The sequence below is a fragment of the Ischnura elegans genome, chromosome 5 (assembly GCF_921293095.1).
Source record: "Ischnura elegans chromosome 5, ioIscEleg1.1, whole genome shotgun sequence".
Lineage (NCBI taxonomy): Eukaryota > Metazoa > Arthropoda > Insecta > Odonata > Coenagrionidae > Ischnura > Ischnura elegans.
In genome coordinates, this window is record NC_060250.1 from 76,697,053 (window position 1) to 76,716,910 (window position 19,858).

General features: G+C 40.6%; 1 protein-coding gene across 3 annotated transcripts in view; it reads right to left on the reverse strand.

The window, feature by feature from the left end:
* LOC124159088 (leupaxin) overlaps positions 1–19,858 on the reverse strand; it is a 575,831-nt gene that overhangs the window by 371,327 nt on the left and 184,646 nt on the right. Inside the window, exon 1 of one of the 3 annotated variants that reach the window (XM_046534631.1) lies at positions 17,470–17,709. The exons of the other annotated variants lie outside the window; for them this stretch is intronic. Within the exon in view, the coding sequence (XP_046390587.1) occupies positions 17,470–17,476 (7 nt within the window). The 5' untranslated portion in view covers positions 17,477–17,709. Of the gene's footprint in view, positions 1–17,469; positions 17,710–19,858 lie in introns of those variants that run through there. 3 annotated transcript variants of the gene reach the window in all.

Genomic DNA, 19,858 nt, shown 5'->3' on the forward strand with positions numbered 1-19,858 from the left:
AAGGGAAAGAGAAATAAAGGTCGTAAAAGAGAAGAAATACGTCGCTATGAAAAGGCTAGCGGATAGGAGAGAGGAATGGAGAGCTGCGTCAAACCAATCATAGTATTGTTGACTAATGATGACGATGATGACCAAAAATTTAACCAAATAATGTAATTCAAAATCCATGGAATGAATCCTGGCAGGGGCAGATTCAGGATTTTTCTGGGGGGGAGCACAAGTGTCTGACAGGCAAACGGTCTTCTTATACTTGAGATTAAAAGAAAGATACAGCAATTACGAATTATTCTCTTTATTTTATTATGAAAGCTAATAATATTAAAATAAATGATTGAGGCTCCATAATACACAAAACAAAATTAACGTCATGATAACCGTCAAAGAAATTTAGTCAATATTTTGATCGTTTGGGGGGGCCCCTAAGGCCCCCCTATGAAACCCCGGACTTGCAAATTTTTTTACATTGGAATTTTTACCCGCGGTATCACAAATTTCACACGTGAACTAAGTTTCACATTAACTGGCACATTTCCAAGAGAAGTTCCTGCCACTTTAACGCGCGGAGGATATTCGTGCGAAACCGCGAGTCAGAATCGCGCAGCACAAGGGGTCAAATTCCGCGGAAGCAAAACCATATGTCCCCCGCGATCTTCAACCGTTCCCCTCCCTCACGGTCGTCACAGGAATGTTGAACTCTGAGTCGGAGGAAGGGGTAGGGAGGGAAAGCGTGAGGCTAGCCAATGGGAAGAAGGGAGGAGGAATAGTTTGGGAAAGGGACGTAGGTAGGACTGAAGGTACAGCCCACACCTGTGTATAAACCAATTTTTGGCCGCGACGGAGACATTTCCGCGAATTTCAGCTACGTATCGAAATGTTGCATTCGATATCTAACCATCCGTATCGTCAATCATGCCGCGTTCAGATTACGACTGTTCCAGCGATCGTTGGAACTATCGGGCATTCTCACGACGATGGTTAAAACCTGTGCTGCCCTCCAGTGCTGAAAATTAAACTGATCGAGAAACTGCATAACTATTAGCAATGCTGTTGAGGGGTGAAGGGTTAAGATATTACTTTACTCAACGTGTATTTAACTAATAATATGTCTTCCGCGAATATTCTTTCTTGATTGGACAAATCCATGGATAAAAAAAGCAATGGGAGGTTCACAAACTTTTCGTCCTCTTGTCGCTTCCTCTTCCGGTTTCGCAGCGCCAAACCATCGTGAAGTGGCAACGTTAGGAACTACGTGAACTATTGTCAGGACATTCATTCCCACAACTAGTTCCGCCAACGATCGTTAGGACGATCGCTGGGACAATTGCAATCTGAACGGGGTATTACGTGAATCGCTTTGAGGATAATATAATCGGCTCTAGAATTTCTGAGGTTAGTTTTCGGGGCCTTCAGGTTCGCATCACGTTGTCATTTTGACGGCGAAGTTTCACTTCAGCCTGGCCTGAAGACGCCAATAGCACAGTCGGTGAAACGTCGCCATCAAAATTACCAAGTGGACAGGACCCGGATATCAACTCTACTGCGTCTCTTAAATTTATTTCTTTCACAAAAACGTCATGGAACTGTAAAGGACAAACAAAGGACTACTAAAATACCTCAAAATTCAATTGACTATGTGAAATCAATCAATAAATATGGTGCTTCAGAAGAATGATGAGGAATAAATGGATCGACCGAGTTAGTAATGAAGAGGTCCTAAGAAGAGTAGGAGAGAAGATGAGTCTCATGAAAACTTTAATAAGAAGACGGAAAAACCTTATAGGCCACATCTTGAGACAAGATGACCTGATGAAGACAATCGTCGAGGGACAAGTGGATGGCAAGAACGGAAAAGAAAGATCTCGAATGATATATATGGAGACATTTGTTGAATGATTTATATATAGACTTTGCGTTTATTAATTAAACAGTCATCGACGTGACACAAGCGAGAAAAGAAACAGTTAAACTCCAAGAACACCAACTTATTTACTGGTTACCAACCAGACCGCACCGACAATTAACAATCGATAGTATCGATCAAAGGTATCGATACACCCAGTATCACAAATACATAGGAAATACATACATCACCATATTTATGCATTCATATTTTCCAACAACATTTTTCCTAGAAGCAGCTCTGGGTTAATAAGGGTTAGCACTCATTTGTAGCATATTTATTCTGAAATCGACATGTATTCTATCGTATTCACAAACGCTAACCCTACACCCATGCAAGCCTTATCCAGTCCGCTCAACATCTTTCTCCGAATCTGTCTTCGTTACTCCCTCACCCATTCCACACCTTCTCCCACCTATTCTTCTCACGTAGAAATGAAGGCTCAACATTCAGGCATCGAATTTACAGCCTCACTTCCATTTAATTTCAGAGCCAGTGAGTGGGTGGTGGAGTCAGGCAACCTGATTCTGACAATGACGATCCAGAGAACGTGGTTTAGGGGGTAATTCGCACACTATAGCCTGTAAAGGTAGTTGGCCTTCAAGGAAGGAAACGGTGCGATAGCAGGCAACCGAAAGCTTAGCGAGGCAAACCGCCAGAGTTGATTTATATGAGAGCGCTTAAGTTGGCCGCGCAGTGAGGATATGCCAACATGGTGGGCTCCAACTTCTACAATATTTTGAAATTAACGCTTGAAATTTTTCACAGTTATTATAAAATTTTATTCCAACCTTAGTTTCGATGTTCCTACACCATCTTCAAGGTACAAAAGTTGTGAAACGCACAAATTGGAACAATTTTTACCTTGAAGATGATAATGTTCCAACATCGAAACCTAGGTAGGAATAAAAGTTTACAAAAGTGGAAAATTGCAAGCGTTTATTTCAATGTGGAAAAATTCCACTCCATCACGCTTGGTTCTTCTGACTTTATTCTACAATATTATTGGTAATGAAAAACTTTGGCGATGGAAATGTTTATTAATACATCTTATTAAGTATCCTTACACTTCCCTTCTCTGTGAAAGTTGTTGGCAGCTTGTTTACGACAAACGTCGTTTTCCGTCACTCAGCATCCATTTGTCTCACAAGGGGAGTCCCTCAAGAGTCACTACCAGATCTCTTTCAAATTTTGCTAGGTGATACAAAATGGGCACCATATATTGATACGTAGTTTTTATATCAGCCGCAAACCCACAATACTTTTCGAGAATGTAGCGACGGAAAGTACCAGGAAAACGCCTAAATGTCTCACCGTCCGTTCTCGGACGAAGAGCACTGACGTGTAACGGTGCACGGTGTGAGTTGCATAAAGCTATGCTTTCTCCTGTTTCTTTCCGTCGCTAATCTCTCGAAAAGTATTGAGCGTTGCTGGATAAAACAAAAACTATAACACATGGGTATCCATTTCCTATCACCTAGCAAAATTCGATCAAGATCTGTTGGTAACACTTGAGGAACTCTCCTTGTAGGTCATGGCAGTCCTATTCTCTCATTCCTCATCCTTCAATTGATCTCTGTATTCCCCGTTTCCAATTCACTCTCGTTCTTCCTACTATCAGTTTTTCTGGAGGCCTCCAATCCTGGTATCTTGTCAAATTAAATATAACGGCAATAAAATTTCAAACCGAAATCAATAACATAAGAACCACCTAAATTCTTCGAATCAGCCAATCATATAAGTTCGCCTCAGACACCGACAACTAGTCGCGGGTTTAACGCCGCGTTCTCTGAAAATAATATTGTGAATCTCCCAGAATACATTTGAATTCCAAGAAACATACTCAATATTTAATGTAACAGTAATACAGTAACATTTAATCTAACAGTAAACAGTCAGTATTGTGAGAAATAAAGCTCCTTATTCTCGCAACTCAATTCCATCACCAGTTACCGAAGACACCATCGACTTGGACGCCGGCGCACGCTGCAAAAAATAATCCAGGACGCCGGCGCCATCGAATTTTTACCATCGGAGCACTTTTCTAAATCATAATCATCACGTGATTGGCATGATTTAGGAATGTGTCTGCACTCCAGTATCATGGAAACTATGAAATTACACCCTGCAGAGTAATACCTATAAAAACATAAAATGTTGAGCGTTAAAAGTACTCATAAATGAATTACATATTACCTTAAATTTAAATGCACTTAATAGTGAATGGCGAAATTTAGTGCACTGAGAGCTGAAACCAGACAACACGATCATTTTTCACGAAAAAGACTGCCTTTAAAACTAGATTGCGTGCGCAAAAGCCGAAAATCGCACTTGTTTACCAATGGCGTAGCCAGGGGGGAGGTCCGGGTGGTCCCGACCCCCCCCCCCCCCCGAAATATAAAAGCACAATTATTTTCCTTCACCAAAGAAAACAAAATATTGAAAAATCATGAATTTTCAAAGTATTTTTTTTTTATATATGAAGTTTTTTCGATCGTGAAGAGAATAAAAATTAGTTTAAAACCCATTCCTTAGTCCCCTATTTTTAAAACATTTTCCCCCTGGTTTCCCCCCGAACGTAATTCCTGGATACGCCACTGTTGTTTACGTTTACGCAGAGGCCGAACCTCCATGATCATGGAACATATGATTGAAAACTGGTCAACGCCGCGGCTACGACACCGAGTGCTATGAAAATAATAGACTAAATCTCCCATATTTAACTCAGTATACGGAAGCAAACTCAATTTCAATCTGAGTACTATAAATACTAAATTTCTCAATCATACCTATCAAGTGATTTCAACTTCTTCCTTTAAAACCTGGATTGTGTGCGCAAAAGTCGAAAATCGAACTTGTTTCTGTTTACACAGAGGCCGATCCATGGTGATCTGCTACGAAGGACTCCATGATCATTGAATATGCGATTCTCGAGTGATATCCCGTAGGCCGGGGCGGGAGGGGAGGCCGAGTCGCAAGAGAGGGGTGGAGTTGGACGGGCGACCAGACGCGAGATGGCGCTGCCGCAGGGGAGACTGGCTGAGAGGATAGACCGGGACCAAGCGCTCCACCTCCCGAAACACGTGTCAACACAAACGCGGATTACGACGGGATGCCGCGGACAGCCGAGCATTCGACGACACCAGCGGGTCCGAATCCCGCGAAACGAAGCGAAGCTGGGCCCGCGAGCAGGAAGGAGCCCTACGAGACGGAGGCAGAATACTTTAAAAGCAGAGGGGGGGATTGTTTTTCCCCACTTGCCCCTACTCCTTCCGAGAGATGGCGAACAGACAGGTAGTTGTGGCGATGGAGGAGGAAGGGAAAGAAACATCTTCGGAATGCAATCACGCTCGCCAACCAAACCGATCGAAGGGATTCTATATGTAGGGGGAAAATGGGTGGTGATACTACCATATGCGGATTCTCCCTTTAGCCAGTTTCACATGCTTATAGCTAAAACCTAATTAAACTAAGCCTGAAAGCTATGGCCTGATCAAACGATCATTTTTCACGAAAAACAAACATTCTTTTTAAAAATATTTTTAGACATTTCATACGAAAAAACACGCTTGAGTGTTTTATCTTATAAAATACGACACCATCACACGAACTTTCACTGCCACAAATTCATCGCAACAAAAAAATGCTTTGTGTTTTTCTTATATTATGATAATGAACACTAGAAAGTTGTAAAGTAGTAAAGTAGGCAGATAAACACTAGTTTGTTTTTTTTTCTTTTATTACAATGAAAATATTGTCATCTCGTTCCACCTAGGAGAAGAATGATAAGCAGATGTAAGAAAGAAAGCTGATAAAATAAAAAGAAACTACTAATATGATAAAAAATTACAAGAGGGTCTTAATTCACCAAGAAAAACTCTTTGACCGCTTTCAACCATGCTGAATAATTCTGAGAAATAAAATATAAAATCCGCACCAAAACTTATCATTTAGCCGTTAAATCTTATACACCCCAGTATTACGGAGACTGTATGAAATTACTTCCTGCAGAGTAATATATAAACAGAAAATATTGATTCTTGAATGCACTATAAGTAATATAGGCCTTCAATTTCAATGCATAAAAGAGTGAATGGCGATATTTATCCCATTGAAAGCTAAAACCTAATCACACGATCATGATCATTTTTTTCACATACAACTCCATTCATCATTTCGTCAATGCTTTTCAATGGCAGGGAAAATGATTGCGTAAATGATCCTCTGATTCCAACTTAAGGCTAATTTTTGAAGCAACAATCACAAAAACTCCCCCTTGTAGATACTTATGGTGCTGATTCAGCCACCTGATTATAAACGAGTTCCGTGAAATGACATTCCGGTAAAGTAGGGCACTCCGCTACCCATGCGAGATGACATTTTGCAATGGTGTTGAATTTTTGTGAAGCTTTAGAGAAGGCAAACTCAAGAGGAAACAAGCAAAAAACTTGCGGAGAAGACGGGACAACTTATTTGGCCACATTAACAGGTATGATGGCCAGGTGAAAACAATCGCAGAAGGATGGGTGGAATGAAAGAAGGGTAATGGATGGCCCCGAATGAGTTACATAAGACGGGTTATAGAGCATGTAAAAGAAAGGAAATACGTCCCTATGGAAAGGCTAGCGGATAGGAGAGAGAAATGGACAGCTGAGTCTAACCCATCTTAGGACTGTTGACCTCACAAGGATCTATGCAAATCTGGGATCAAAAGCATCGACAACTCATGCCTTTATCAAACAAACCCTACATTTCCGGTACAGAGGAATTTTTTTCCAACTCTTTTTAACGATAATATCCCGCTGGATAACTGGCAAACCCTTGCTTGTCAATTAGATGCATTTAGGATGCAATTATAATAAGATTAAATGCTTGCCAATTTGTAACCCATAGAAATTTTGTAAATGGCAGAATTCGATTAATATTAGTTCCATGTAGTGCGGTAAATGAAAGTTCAAATTCTTGTCGACACAAATTTCTACGATTGCGCAGTGAAATGCGCTGAATTGCTTATTTTTGAACAAAGAACCGTCAAAAACCCCTTCTATAATTTCCAATTTTCATGCAAGTACAGCTACGACATTCCAAATTCTTCAAACACACCAAACACTTGAAAGTTTCCTTTTTCTTCTATTTTGCAGCAGTAATGTAGTTATATCGTAATGTAGTTATAATAGTATAGTAAACCACCGCAACTTATACAGTACGACAGCAAAATCCTAAATAACTTTTCTTGATCTTCGATTTGAATCACCGATTTTTTTAGCTCAAATTCACATTATGAAACCTAATAAAATAGGGTAGATCATAAATACGTACTTCGATCAATATAGCATATAGCGTTCTGCGATAGAGATATTAGCTGCAACATTTAAAATAAATTGATTTGCACCATATATTAGCTTGAACATTGCTAAAGGTTTTGTGACTTGTAAAAAATCCTAACTTATTGATTTTAGTCGATATAGTGGTATAAGTGAAGTCGTGCGAAATTTTAAAACGTCAATATTGATGAGGCTATTCTGATCATAACAGTGGGTATAGATATCGCCAAATTTTATTTCATTCGTCTAATTTTAGTCTAGTGAGGAAAATAATAAAAAATATTGTAACATAAAAATAAATTTAATAAAATCTATTAGCTATGCATAGCGCGTCAGCCTAATGTGGATGGCCTTAGTAATGTTACATAGTACTTAACGATCGCTTTTTACAGAGTTTAGCTTCTTGCATTTGTGATTTTTTTACAAACGTTTTTGACTGCCAACTATTCACTGCATGAGAAAATAACCTAGAGAGAATAAATGACGTAGGACAGTGCCCTGTAATTAATATCGAGCGATCAAAATAGCTCCAAAAGTTTGATCTTAATGGGAACGCATAACGAACTCAGACTAGTTAAAAAAATATTTAGTAATATATTCGTATCAATAGGTCCTCTTCATTTTGCTATTTGATTAACAGCGCTACTTAGAGTCGTCAATAAATTTGAGGAGCATGCTCTTAATTAAAAATTCATAATATTAATTCATCAGAGCAACAGGTTAAAATGAGAACCTGAAAATTGATTTGGGCACGTTTTGCCACTTTTTCTGAGGATTTCTGACGAGTTATTAACGCCGATTGCTTCCATAGAATTCGGCATACATTCAATGGGGCATCACTTAAGTGACTCACCTAAACTGCAGTACTTACATCAGATCTGGATTTTAGCAGCAGGCGTATTATTTAATTTCATGAAAATAGTCCTGCTTCACCATATATATGAGAAGGAACAGTCTTCAGTAATCACGTAGCCTCAAAGAACGATAGAAGAGGTTATTAGATGCATAAGGGATAAAACTAATCAGGGTAATGGACAATGGCCAGTGTAAAACGGTTGATATAGCTATCAAGGGGTGAATATACGTACACTGGCAATGCGACTAATTGACTTTAGGACTGAGCGGTACCAAATAATCTCAAGGATGTCACACTGGATATACTACAGCATCACTTCTTATGCATACCAGTCCAGACCCGTACAAGGAATAGCCGAAACCCTTGTTCTTCGGGATATCCCGCGACCTTCCCGGCATCCGGTCGTAAAAACACAAACAAACTTGGCCTGGATGAGAGAGCGCTAACGACCCTGGGAAAAGTAGCAGACCAACACGTGACCCACACAACCCCATCCCATAAGGGTCTGAAAATCGAGGCCATACGAACCCGAACCGACATTCGGAATACAATTCATATATGGAAGACTTTTCCGATTTTTCGGGTTTTTGCCATGTCGCTCTCTAACTTCATGACAATATTTCCTGATCTACAACCAATCACTTATTCCCAGCCGAATCCAGTCAATTAATATAATCCAACGATATTCAGTCAGTGACGAAGTCTGCGTAGTAAAGCCTTGAGATGAGTTCGGGAGAAATCTTTCGAAAACTATGAGAAAAAAGGGTGGACGAGCAAATCGGCCACATAATGAGCCAATCGCTGAGTTTTTGTTCTCCATAGGAAAATATTTCCTTTCCGTAGAGTTTCCTGGCTATGGAGTCTCAGTGGCATAGATGGTCATGTCCATGTACAAGGGCGTACCCAGGATCATAACTAGGGGGGCAAACTAAGTTGTGACATTAGTTTATGAGATTATTTCCTTGAAAAAACTGTTTTCTTTTGGTTACATATCTTATAATAATACATATCATTTTTCGTGGGTTACAATAAAATTTGTTGAATGCTTTCGTTTCAATTCAGTACTGATTTTGCTTAAAGACTTTTGCGATTTTTGTTTCTAGGGGGGGCAGCTGCCCCCCCTAGTAACCCGGCCCCCCCTACCCCTCGCTGGGTAAGCCCATGTCTCTGTAACTAAGATTTTCCTATGGAGAAGAAAACCTAAGATTTTCCGTATGTTTTCCGCGACACAAAAATACTTTTCAGTTATGAAATACGTATTACCGAATACTTTGGCGAAGGAGTCCATCCCGATTTCGGATCAAAGCGAACGACCTCATTCAGGCTTCAATATGCAAAGAGTTCCCATTGCGAATGCACCAGAAGGACGATTTCGGCTCCCGCCCGCGAGCATCGCAGCAGATGTCGGAAAATTCTCCCTCGAACACTCTCCTTCACCCCTTCCTCTCGCTAGTGGTAGCTCACGACGTGGGTGGGGGCTGTGGGTGGAGAAGAGAGGGGGAGGGGCGGAAACACGTGGGACGTGAGGGAGGACGAGACTGAACGAGGAAACGCGAAAAACCTCACCCGCAGCGCCGGCATCACCACGACGATTATGTGCGCGAAGAATCTTACGTGCTTCAGCACTTACAGACTGTAAGTTACAGTACGTTCATTTGCCGGCCTCGGTGTAGTGATGGAAAAAAACGACTTCGATTAAAATCGAACATCGAGTTTTAATCGTCAAGTACCTCGTTCATATTACGATTGTTCCAGCGATCGTCTTCACGATAATTGGTGGAACTAGTGGTGTGAACGCAAGTCCTGACAATAGTATACGTAAGTTTTCTTGGATATTACACTATTACTTACACCACTTCTTTTTTACGTAGCGCTACCCGGGTTTCGATGAATTATCATCATCTTCAGCAGCAAAATATGATTTATTTAAATAGATAATTATTTGCACCTGAAGATGATGATAATACATCGAAACCCGGGTAGCGCTATGTAAAAAAGAAGTGGTGAAAGTAATAGAAAATTTATCATGGAATACCACAAAGTTAATAATGAGTTTGTGAATTTTGAATAGTACACGTAGTTCCGAATGTTGCCACCTTACGATGATTAGGCAAGGAGGTTTTACTATCCTAAAGAGGGCACCACTGGTTTCGAGCGTGGAGCTAAGTGTGGCCGAAATGGGGGTGCTTGGGTAGAACGAGCCACGCCCACTTTGACCAAAACATTGACAATCCCATAAGGGTCAATGCTTATTATTTGGTGAAATTTTTGGTCATAACTCATGAATACCTTAAAATAAACTATGGAACGCACAATTTAAACCTTTTTTCTTACTTCATTGGTAGTCTTCGCGAAGTTATGCCGCAAATATCTTTTCCCAGGGAAAAATTATTATCAATCAGCACGGTTACGTTCTACAACCAGATCAGCTGAAAATCAAATTTTACGAGAGTCAAATAGTCATCTACCTGCACTTTTACTGGTATTTAATTTTATTATAGCTAACGGAAAACGAAAAAAGGTAATAAAGTATATTTTAAGGATATCCCCACTAGTAAAGTAGATAAAAGACACAGAAATTATACATTAATAGAAGTATCGCGAATGATCTACGGTTGTACTCCACGGATCAGAATGTTGGGTACCAAAAAAGAATGAATTAAGGCGTGTAGAATTATCGGAAATGAAATTTTTAAGATCAGTGAAAGTCTGCACAAGATTGGATAAATTAAGAAACACTCAAATAAGAAATGAACTGGATGTCTAGACAGCCACCGATAAACTACAAGACTACAAACACAGATGGAAGGAACATATACTTCGAATGCCAAATGAAAGAATTCCAAAACAAGCAATGGAATATCAACCATTTGGCAAGATAAGTATTGGAAGACCAAGAAAAAGATGATAATGTGGAGCCGGAACTGGCTTAGTAGCCTAATCCTGGAAGGAAGAAGAAGAAGATAGCGAATGTTGGGGAAAATGCGATGACAATCACTGGCTATATACTAGTGATTATGGTCGCATTTTTCACTGAATGTAGTTCATTTTCATGACAAAACTTAGCCACCTCAAAATATCAGTCGGAGATTAAGTCCAAAAATTGTCAAATCAAGATGGCAGAACTTTGACCTGGCTAAAAACTTGGAAACAGCGCCTCTAGATATTTACAACCTCCTTGTGGTTAGGCGCTGCGAAACCGGAAGAGGAAGTGACAAGGGAAAGACGAAAAGTTTGTGAAGATCCCATCACTCCATTTTTTTCATGAGTTGTCCAAGCAAGAAAGAATATGGGAAGAAGAAGAAGTATGCGTTTAATGCACGCTAAGCACAGTGATAACTAAACCCAACATACCTCAACAGCTTTGCAAACCGTCATTATCTCGTTCGCTTTAGATTTCAGCATAGTTTTCACCGTCGTAGGGTGAATGCACAATAGTTCGTGCGATCGCTGGCACGATCGCAGTCTGAACGACGAAAAATATCGAGAAAATCGAGATCGAGCCATGATTTCCGATTTTCAATCGAAACTCCATTTTTCAACTTCGAACCTGATCATTTCGTTTGATCTCAGCAGCGTCACTATCGGCCTATGATAACGTCATCCGTCCCTAGTGATAGACCTTTTCTAAGGTAGGTCAAATTGGTAAGGAACGCCCTCGATCATCGAGAAAGCACCTCAATCAGTTGATCTTTTTTTAAAACTTTAGTGGAGCTAAATGTTTCCAAACAATGATCCCAAAATTTTAATATGCCTGCATTTGTAAATTTTTACTACAAATAATTAAATCATATATGTACTTCGATTGGATTTTTGGGACTTTTTCCTATTATTCAAATGTGTATTTTAAGTGTTTATTGAATGAATAATAAACATGTTTTGTACGAACCGTATTTAAAAAATAACCGTTAATTTAAATTAGAAAATTAGTCCGTCTTTCGGTTCAAATTTCGATTCTTATTGAAAGTCGGCTTTTCGTTTCGATTAAAAATTGATTTAACGAAAAATCGATTTAACTGATATTTTTCCGGTGGTGGCGAGGTTGTCCTCGCCTGGAAAACTGAAGGTCGCGAGTTCAAGTCTCGCCTGGATAAATTACCCCTATCCACCATAAGGTTATTTATGGGCGCCCATTGTAATTTGTTACAATCCCCTGATGTAAAGGCCAAATAGTGCCGTATTCGGAGTGAGGAACATAAATAGAAACATCGAAAAATAAGAAAAATTCCTGTTAATTGGGGCACATCCTGTCTGTTACAACATTCCTGATTTAGGCGGATACTCAATTTATCCGAAGCCTCAATATGGTTCCGTTCTTGGAAAACCGTCGCAAGTAAACTGCTGCTCCGTATATCAAGAGGACCAAATAACCGGAATATGTGGTCAAGTAAAAAATGGTACTGCTAGGCGCGACGGCGGGTCAATATCCTCCTTTCCCAAATAGGCAATCCCATTTTTACCCAAAAGGGAGTAATTATAATGACCCACTAAAACGCAGTTTCACTTAAAAGCCTCAAATCTCAGACATACCCTGCAACTTCCATGAAGAACTGGAATTAAAGCTTAAAATCTTCAGTAGAAGGATAAAAAGAGAGGATAATCAACGAAGTTTTTTTTTGACAAATCGATGGCCCACAATGGTATTGGGTATAATTAATAATGAATGAGTATTGGGTACTCAACATGAGCTTTCTATGGATGATATGCACTGAAGTAGGCGACTATACAGTTCTTTAGTAACATAGATGGTCATGTCTTTCTAACTCAGTCTCATCTCGAGAATTAATTACGGGTAATATAACAATTAGAGGATGGGTTAAGGATGATTCGAAATACCCACTGATCACAAAATGGAAAAACTTATCACTTTTTACCCCCACACCGCTTCCTTCCACAGTAAGTCGCACTATACCTTACAACTGACTTGCTGAATTACACTGGAGAATTTCTAAAAGGGAACACCGGAAATGTAAGCAGAATGTCATTTGATTACCAGATATATTTTAAATTTCGACGAAGTATCAATCTGTTATATACTAACATTCCGCGAGATCGATAGTTACAGTGATCATTGTCTCTAAGATAGTAATTTTTTTCAAGCAAAATCGCACCATTTCCGCTATTATCAGTGTTTACAACGATCGGTCCACTGTAAACCACGTCTAGCGTCATCAAGGCCTTGCCTCTTGATTGGCTAAATCAATGTGAATGTTAGTATCAAATCTTCGGCGCGACCACAGACAGGGCTACCAGAAATTGCTAATGATTCATCGCCGAATAGTATATTAGTCGATAGGTACGTAGTTACGGATACGGAACTTAATACGAGTGGTGGTAAGAAAAAACAAGTCTGACCACTCCAGAATTACCCTCACGATGTTTCACCACGGTTTTCTTCGACCCAACTCGATTAAGTCACCGATAAAAATTTGATAGTGTATTCTCCGCCAAAATATTAGCTTGGTCCCGCCTGTTTCAGAACTTCAGAACTTAACGGATATTCCCCTACAAAGGAAAGAGAACAGTGACTAATTTTGATAGTTGTTCAAAATTTCCGGTTATATTTTCATCCATCTCCTTCCCGTTTTCTATCATCCGATCCAGCGTGCCGATAATACGAAACGTTATAGTCGGTGTCGAAAAAATGCGAGTCTAAATAGGGAGAGGCATGTTTCAACATCCTATCAACGGTATCCATTGTCATGAGTAAGTGATTTGAAATTCAGCCACCAAACTGTTCTGGCGGGACTTGGCACGCTATATCAATTCTAAAATGATACAAGACTATGATATCTCTTTCGGACAATGCTTCGGAATCGGAAGCTCGGCCCACGATTAATGAATGAGGAATATCAAAGGAAAACTCCCAGGAAAGTGGTCAAAAGCATAATAGTCACATTCATGCATTAAAGATGAAACAGTTTCCCGAGACTGTTACATAACTAAAATTCCGAATGGACGCCCACGCGAATATAGTGACTCAGAAATCAAAGCTAACGGTTCCAGTCGGAGTATAGAAACTTTCGCTGGTGGAGTCCATACGTAAAAGAGTTACTTCTGGATTTCTCCGCGTTAATCATTAAAAATTGGCTGACGTTTCTACTCTTCTGCTGGAAGCTTTGTCAGGGCTAAGACTGGAATGAATAATGGGGAAATAATCGACCCGATGAGGTGTCCACCGTAGGAGAAGAAACGAGGGCCATATTTTAATCACTGATGCGGGGAAACCCAAAAATAACTACGCTACAAAACGTTAACAGCCTTCACAGCGCAATATTCCAATATTATAAAAAGAGCGAGACTCAAAAATACCTAACTTCGGCAAAACAATTTAACAACCTAAGTTTCAATATATATACTAAGTTTTATAATTTAAAAAATCTTGATGAAAGCGCACTAAGCGATAATATAAGTATGTGGCCGATCGAGGAGAACGCACAAAAATGGTACCAATAAAAACATAGGCACACGTAAAAAAGGGACACTCAAAAAAAAACGTTCAGACGTTTCAGCGGGTTGACCCGCTATCCTCAGTGCTGAAGGTTAATTTCTAATAAAAAAATTCAACACCGAAATTAATCTTCCTACTGTAAACCATCAACTTCCCTGACCTGGAGATTTATGTTAATTTATCTCAGGTGCAGTTTCATCAACGTTCAATACATTCAAGCTGTATTATATTTAATTAATGTATTTATTATAACCATAGGCATTCACACATCTCAGTAAACAAGCCATAAACCCGACGAAGGAGTGACATCCAAACGTAATCGATATATAATCCTTACAGCAGTGTCGGTCTTCAATATTAAAGTAATTCATGAATCAAGAGAACAAATTACGCCGCCTTTGAGTAAAATTTACACGTTTTCAATAGATGACGAACCCATTGTCTACTCTTATAAATGGAGTCATCTACTTCATGACTCTCACCTAACTCATGACGAGACTATTCTTTGTAATTACATACATTTGCGCCTATCTGGCTTTCAGTTTTCTGGTTCATTGACATATTCATCCAAATTTTTTTTTAAATATTGTTTCGGTAACATCAGTTAGGCTCAAAGTTATATACACCCACTCACGTTCCCTCGAGAAAAATTCAACCTGGAAGAATAAATTGCACATTGTATAACAGATATTTTGAGGCGTGACTTGCTTCATGTTGAATAAAAAACCTTGCTGGTTTCACGTAAATAATTTTAATATCGACCAGTTTCGTCGCTGTGCGACATCGTCAGGTGCAAACGCGGGGAAAGCATGACCATTACCATGTGAAATCTAAGAGTTTTTTTTTTTCTATTCAACTTTTATTCTGCTGTACTCTAATAATAGAGACACTTCGATGAGTGAGAGTCATAGAATAGACAAAGCGTGCCACTGAGTAACAGAATTTTTTCCGAGAGCACAGAAAGCGAGGGGGGCGTAGCCGTTGGTTGCCTGGCAGCGTAAAAAAAAACAATGAAGATCGTCACACGCACGGAGCATCACTCCGCGAGACGCCTAAACCGGATTCAGGCGAGCGTATATGCATTGCGATGCAGGGCCACGCAATGCACAGCTGTCTCGGAAGAAAGCATTAGCACGAAACACTTTCACGGAGGAATCGTCGAGATAAGCCACGGCAGGATAAAGCGTACGGAATTGTTACGCTCACAGTCACGGGATCACGAACGGTGATGCGCCGTCGTTTGTTCTCTACTCGGAACGAAACTGCGGAGTCAAGTGGAAGTGAATTGCTCACGGAGGAAGAACGCAAAGAGTGCATTTAGTTAAGTCGACGAAGCACTTCTTCACGAAGCAAGCATAATGGAAAAACGCGCCCAAAAATACGTGATTCCTTCGGCATTTGAAGGTGGCGACCGGCAGTTATGACCTTTACATCTACGAGGGTAAATTATGAGTAGACACAGATTCTTGTACATAGATCTTCATTTCGGAGGGGGGGTAGGGGCTTCCTTATATTTGTCCCTGAGGAGCCTACCATACGAAAATAAATGGATTGGTTAGGCCCCAATGCACAGCGAAAACTCGGTGACGGGAGGCGATCGCGCCAGTCAAGACACTTCAGGAATGTTCGTCAAAGTCATAAGGAGATTTCGGATCTGAGAATTTCTCTATTTTTCACGCGTAACCGGCCAAGAAATAGCTTAAGAGGACGGATCAACAATAGCACTGGGGGGCGCCTACTTTAAACCGAAGTAATTTTATATATAAATACAATACGAATATGAAATATATGAGGCAGTATAACTGCATGCTGCAGCCATACCATGGAGGATGATTTCGATTGAATTAATTCAAACGACGCTACGCAATTTTACCTTATATTTGCACACCCCTCCTTCCCCGGCATACGCCTGTGGGTAGAGAGATACCCTACATAAGCCAGTTAGTAAAGTTTGACGCCAAGGAAAACGCCGTATCATACGAGGGCTATACCACGACATAGCACCTCGTTAAGGAACGTGATTCCTCACAAAAAGCCACGCCTACCCTGGGCATTGACATTATGCCGTTAGGAAGGTTTAAGAAGTTCACGACACATGATGAGGATATAGGACTCAGGAGAATAATCTACATATGCCCTCAAGGAAGGTGCAGAGCAATTGAGGAGTCTGAAATTTGGTTATCAAGGGCTGGATTTCATCGAAACAAAATATAGAAATCACGATTCATCAAGTATAGTTTTGGCCAAAAGGAGTCACTTATAAAATGAGTGGATTCCGAAGTGTTAGTAAAAATATAAATAGCACGCATTCCACAGAAAAAGGTAAACATTATTTACAAATTAGTATCAGGTCCTAACATAAAATACAGTTTATATCGTATGGACTTTCACCCCTACATGAGGGCCAAAGGCATAAACGGAGATCAAAAGAGACTCGTCTCGTATCAGCTGTCACGAAAGCTTATTTTCACAGGATCATGGAGCTAACCTAATACGTAAGAATGACAAAATGATTCCAGTGATTCCACATGGATTTGTCAGAATGAAAGGTTTCACAATAGTTATTAAAATATCTCCCATTTAATCTTTATATACTGCATTTTTCCGGTGGAAATATTGTACACGCGTAGCGAAGATACAACCCCATTACGAAGCATGCCTTCCTAATAGTTTCCAACGGAATATTCAAGTTCTGTTATTCACTTCGCCACAATAATCTACGCATGACCATATCACAGTGAGGAATTACCACATCGAGGAGCTGTTAAACTTCGACGTCATCACTCAAGAACAACGTGCCCAAGAGGCGATGAAATCAAACTGACCACAGCGACCAAATAAGCCATCGCATCATCGAACCAGAAATACTTTTCACACTTCACACGAAATATCCACAAGTGAACTGCTCGGGTCCAACGAAACATCCGATGGGACTCACCATTCATGGCTGCACGCTCTCCTTAGAACACTCGGGCGAGGTCGGACGAATAAAATATCCAAATATCCTCGCACTTTCGGGTATCCACAGTCTGTCTGGGAGGGTGAAGTCACGTCGGAGATCTCCGGGAATGAGAAAACACTCCTCTGGGTGTCGGAACTTCCGGCGCAGATTTGCGGGGGCGTCACGACTGCGTCGCCTGCGAAGAGGCTGAGCGGCAGGAGCTGCGAATGGTCTTGTGCTCCGCTCGGAAGAAGGCGGGACAACTGAAGTCTCTCGCCGGCGAAGGGGAAAAAACGTGTGCCCACGAGCGTGGAGGGGTAAAGGCCGCCGCTTCGTCACGAGGGAGTCACCGTCTGAGTGAGGACTGCGGGCGGCCGAGGAGTTAAACAACAAGCCAGGCATTGGCTTCTATACTTGCTCCGCATTCGTGCGCAAAGGCAAAGCCAGATACAGAAGCGTAACTATGGAGGGGGGGATAAGGGGATAGATCCCCAAAAAGTCTCAAAGAAATATAAAAATATTTAAAACTATTGTCTAGTTTTGACATATGATAACTGCATCTGCTTAAAGTTCAATTTTTAGAGCCAAAATGCTGTATAGGTATGAGGTATTTCCAGGAATGTTATTTTTCACAAATTTTACCAGATTTTACTTGGGGGGGGGGGAGTGGTCGCCACCCCAGGCCATCTCATTCCCCCCCCCCCCCCCATGGCATATTCCTAGTTACGCCATTGGCTAGATTATTACACTAATACAAATACTATAGAGTGTATGTTATTTTCGGAGGCTCCACTGCGAAGCAGTAGCAGACCTAATGAGAACGCGTTCCACGAGAATGAAATCGCACTCTAAATTTTGTCTACAACAAAATACAAATAACTCCTCCCACAAGTAAAAAATATTTCACTGCCGGTAGAATATTATCACGCTTTATTCTAAAAAGAGCTGTAATTTTAAAAAGCAAAACGGTAATACATTTTTATAATCAGACGTTATCGTGAGGAAAAATAATATATCCACGACTAGGAAAACATAATTTAGCTAATTCAACAAAATAAGCCATTAATGTAGAGGTCGCAAAAAATCCGGGTATGATTGTTAAAGACGCTATACAAATAACACCAGAGAATACTTCACGATTATAGTTTTCTGTGGACTTGGAAATGTTTCGTTTTCCTAATGGCAGTAAAAATATTCTTCTTTTACATAATACTATTGATCTTTTTCGTATTTACTACCGAGCGCAGGCGGTCGTGAAAGTAGAATCATAATCCGAGCGCTGTGATGAAAATCCAACGCTGATATGAAAGAATATCGGAGATTTAGCACGCGTTTGGAAGAGCATAAAGCCGGCCAGCCACCTCCCTCTCCTACGTCTGGAGAATTTTGGAGGGGGGGAGGCAAACAGTGGTGGAGGGGGATTGACGGACGGCGCTGGAGAGGGGCCCCCGGCTAGCGCCGCCAACCCCACCCCCAACGCCGCCTCCGGACAACCGCCCCACCCCCCACAGGATTCGCAAGTCCTCCGCCCCCTCCAGACCGAAAAGGAATGGATAAATATGAGGGGCCTCGAGGAGGGATTCTCAAAATCGCATGTGACACCCAACTTGCGATGCTCGGGAAAAATTACACCGTGATGCTATTGGAGCTAAAAGTAGGCTCTCGATACCCGGTGAGGTCAATTGTAAGTCAAATTTTAATCATCCACTGCTCCTCCAACCTCCCGCTCCTCACCCTCCACCCCCAGACACGGATACCAATATACATGAATTTAAAGTTCCAAATCATCACATTCCCTTGAGAAAGCGACCAGCATCGGTCGGGAAATGTTGGGGCCACCCCAAAAATTGACGCGGCGACATGGCCCGAAAGTTTTTCATTAATATGCCGAGTACCCGCGAAAGTTTTAACGAAGAATTACATCCACAGTTCACCAGAAATATAGCTAGCAGAAAACTACTTATCAATAACGAGGTAGGGAATGGATCATAATAGAAGAAATTATAAGCTTAGTAATTTCCCACAATCTATATTTTACACCCAATCGTTTTTTTATGCAAACAAGTAATTATCAAAGTCGCAAGCCTCCTTATGGAAGGTACAGCTTTTTCTCTGTATATCTCAAGCTTTCTCTCATTTTAGATTAGTGCCAAAGAGCAGAAAACCAGATGGGAGTAAAATAAATATGGCGAAAATTGCAAATAGCATCATGTTTTCCAGTGAGACATCGTCATTCCACAAACTACTGCATGCAACTTTCGAAGTAATATCATGCAGCAAATTTTCACTAATATGCTCTGTGCTGAGAGACATGCTATTAATAGTCGACCCGATGAAATTGCTTTTGATGTGGGTACAGTTCTATCAGTTCACACAAAGAATTACT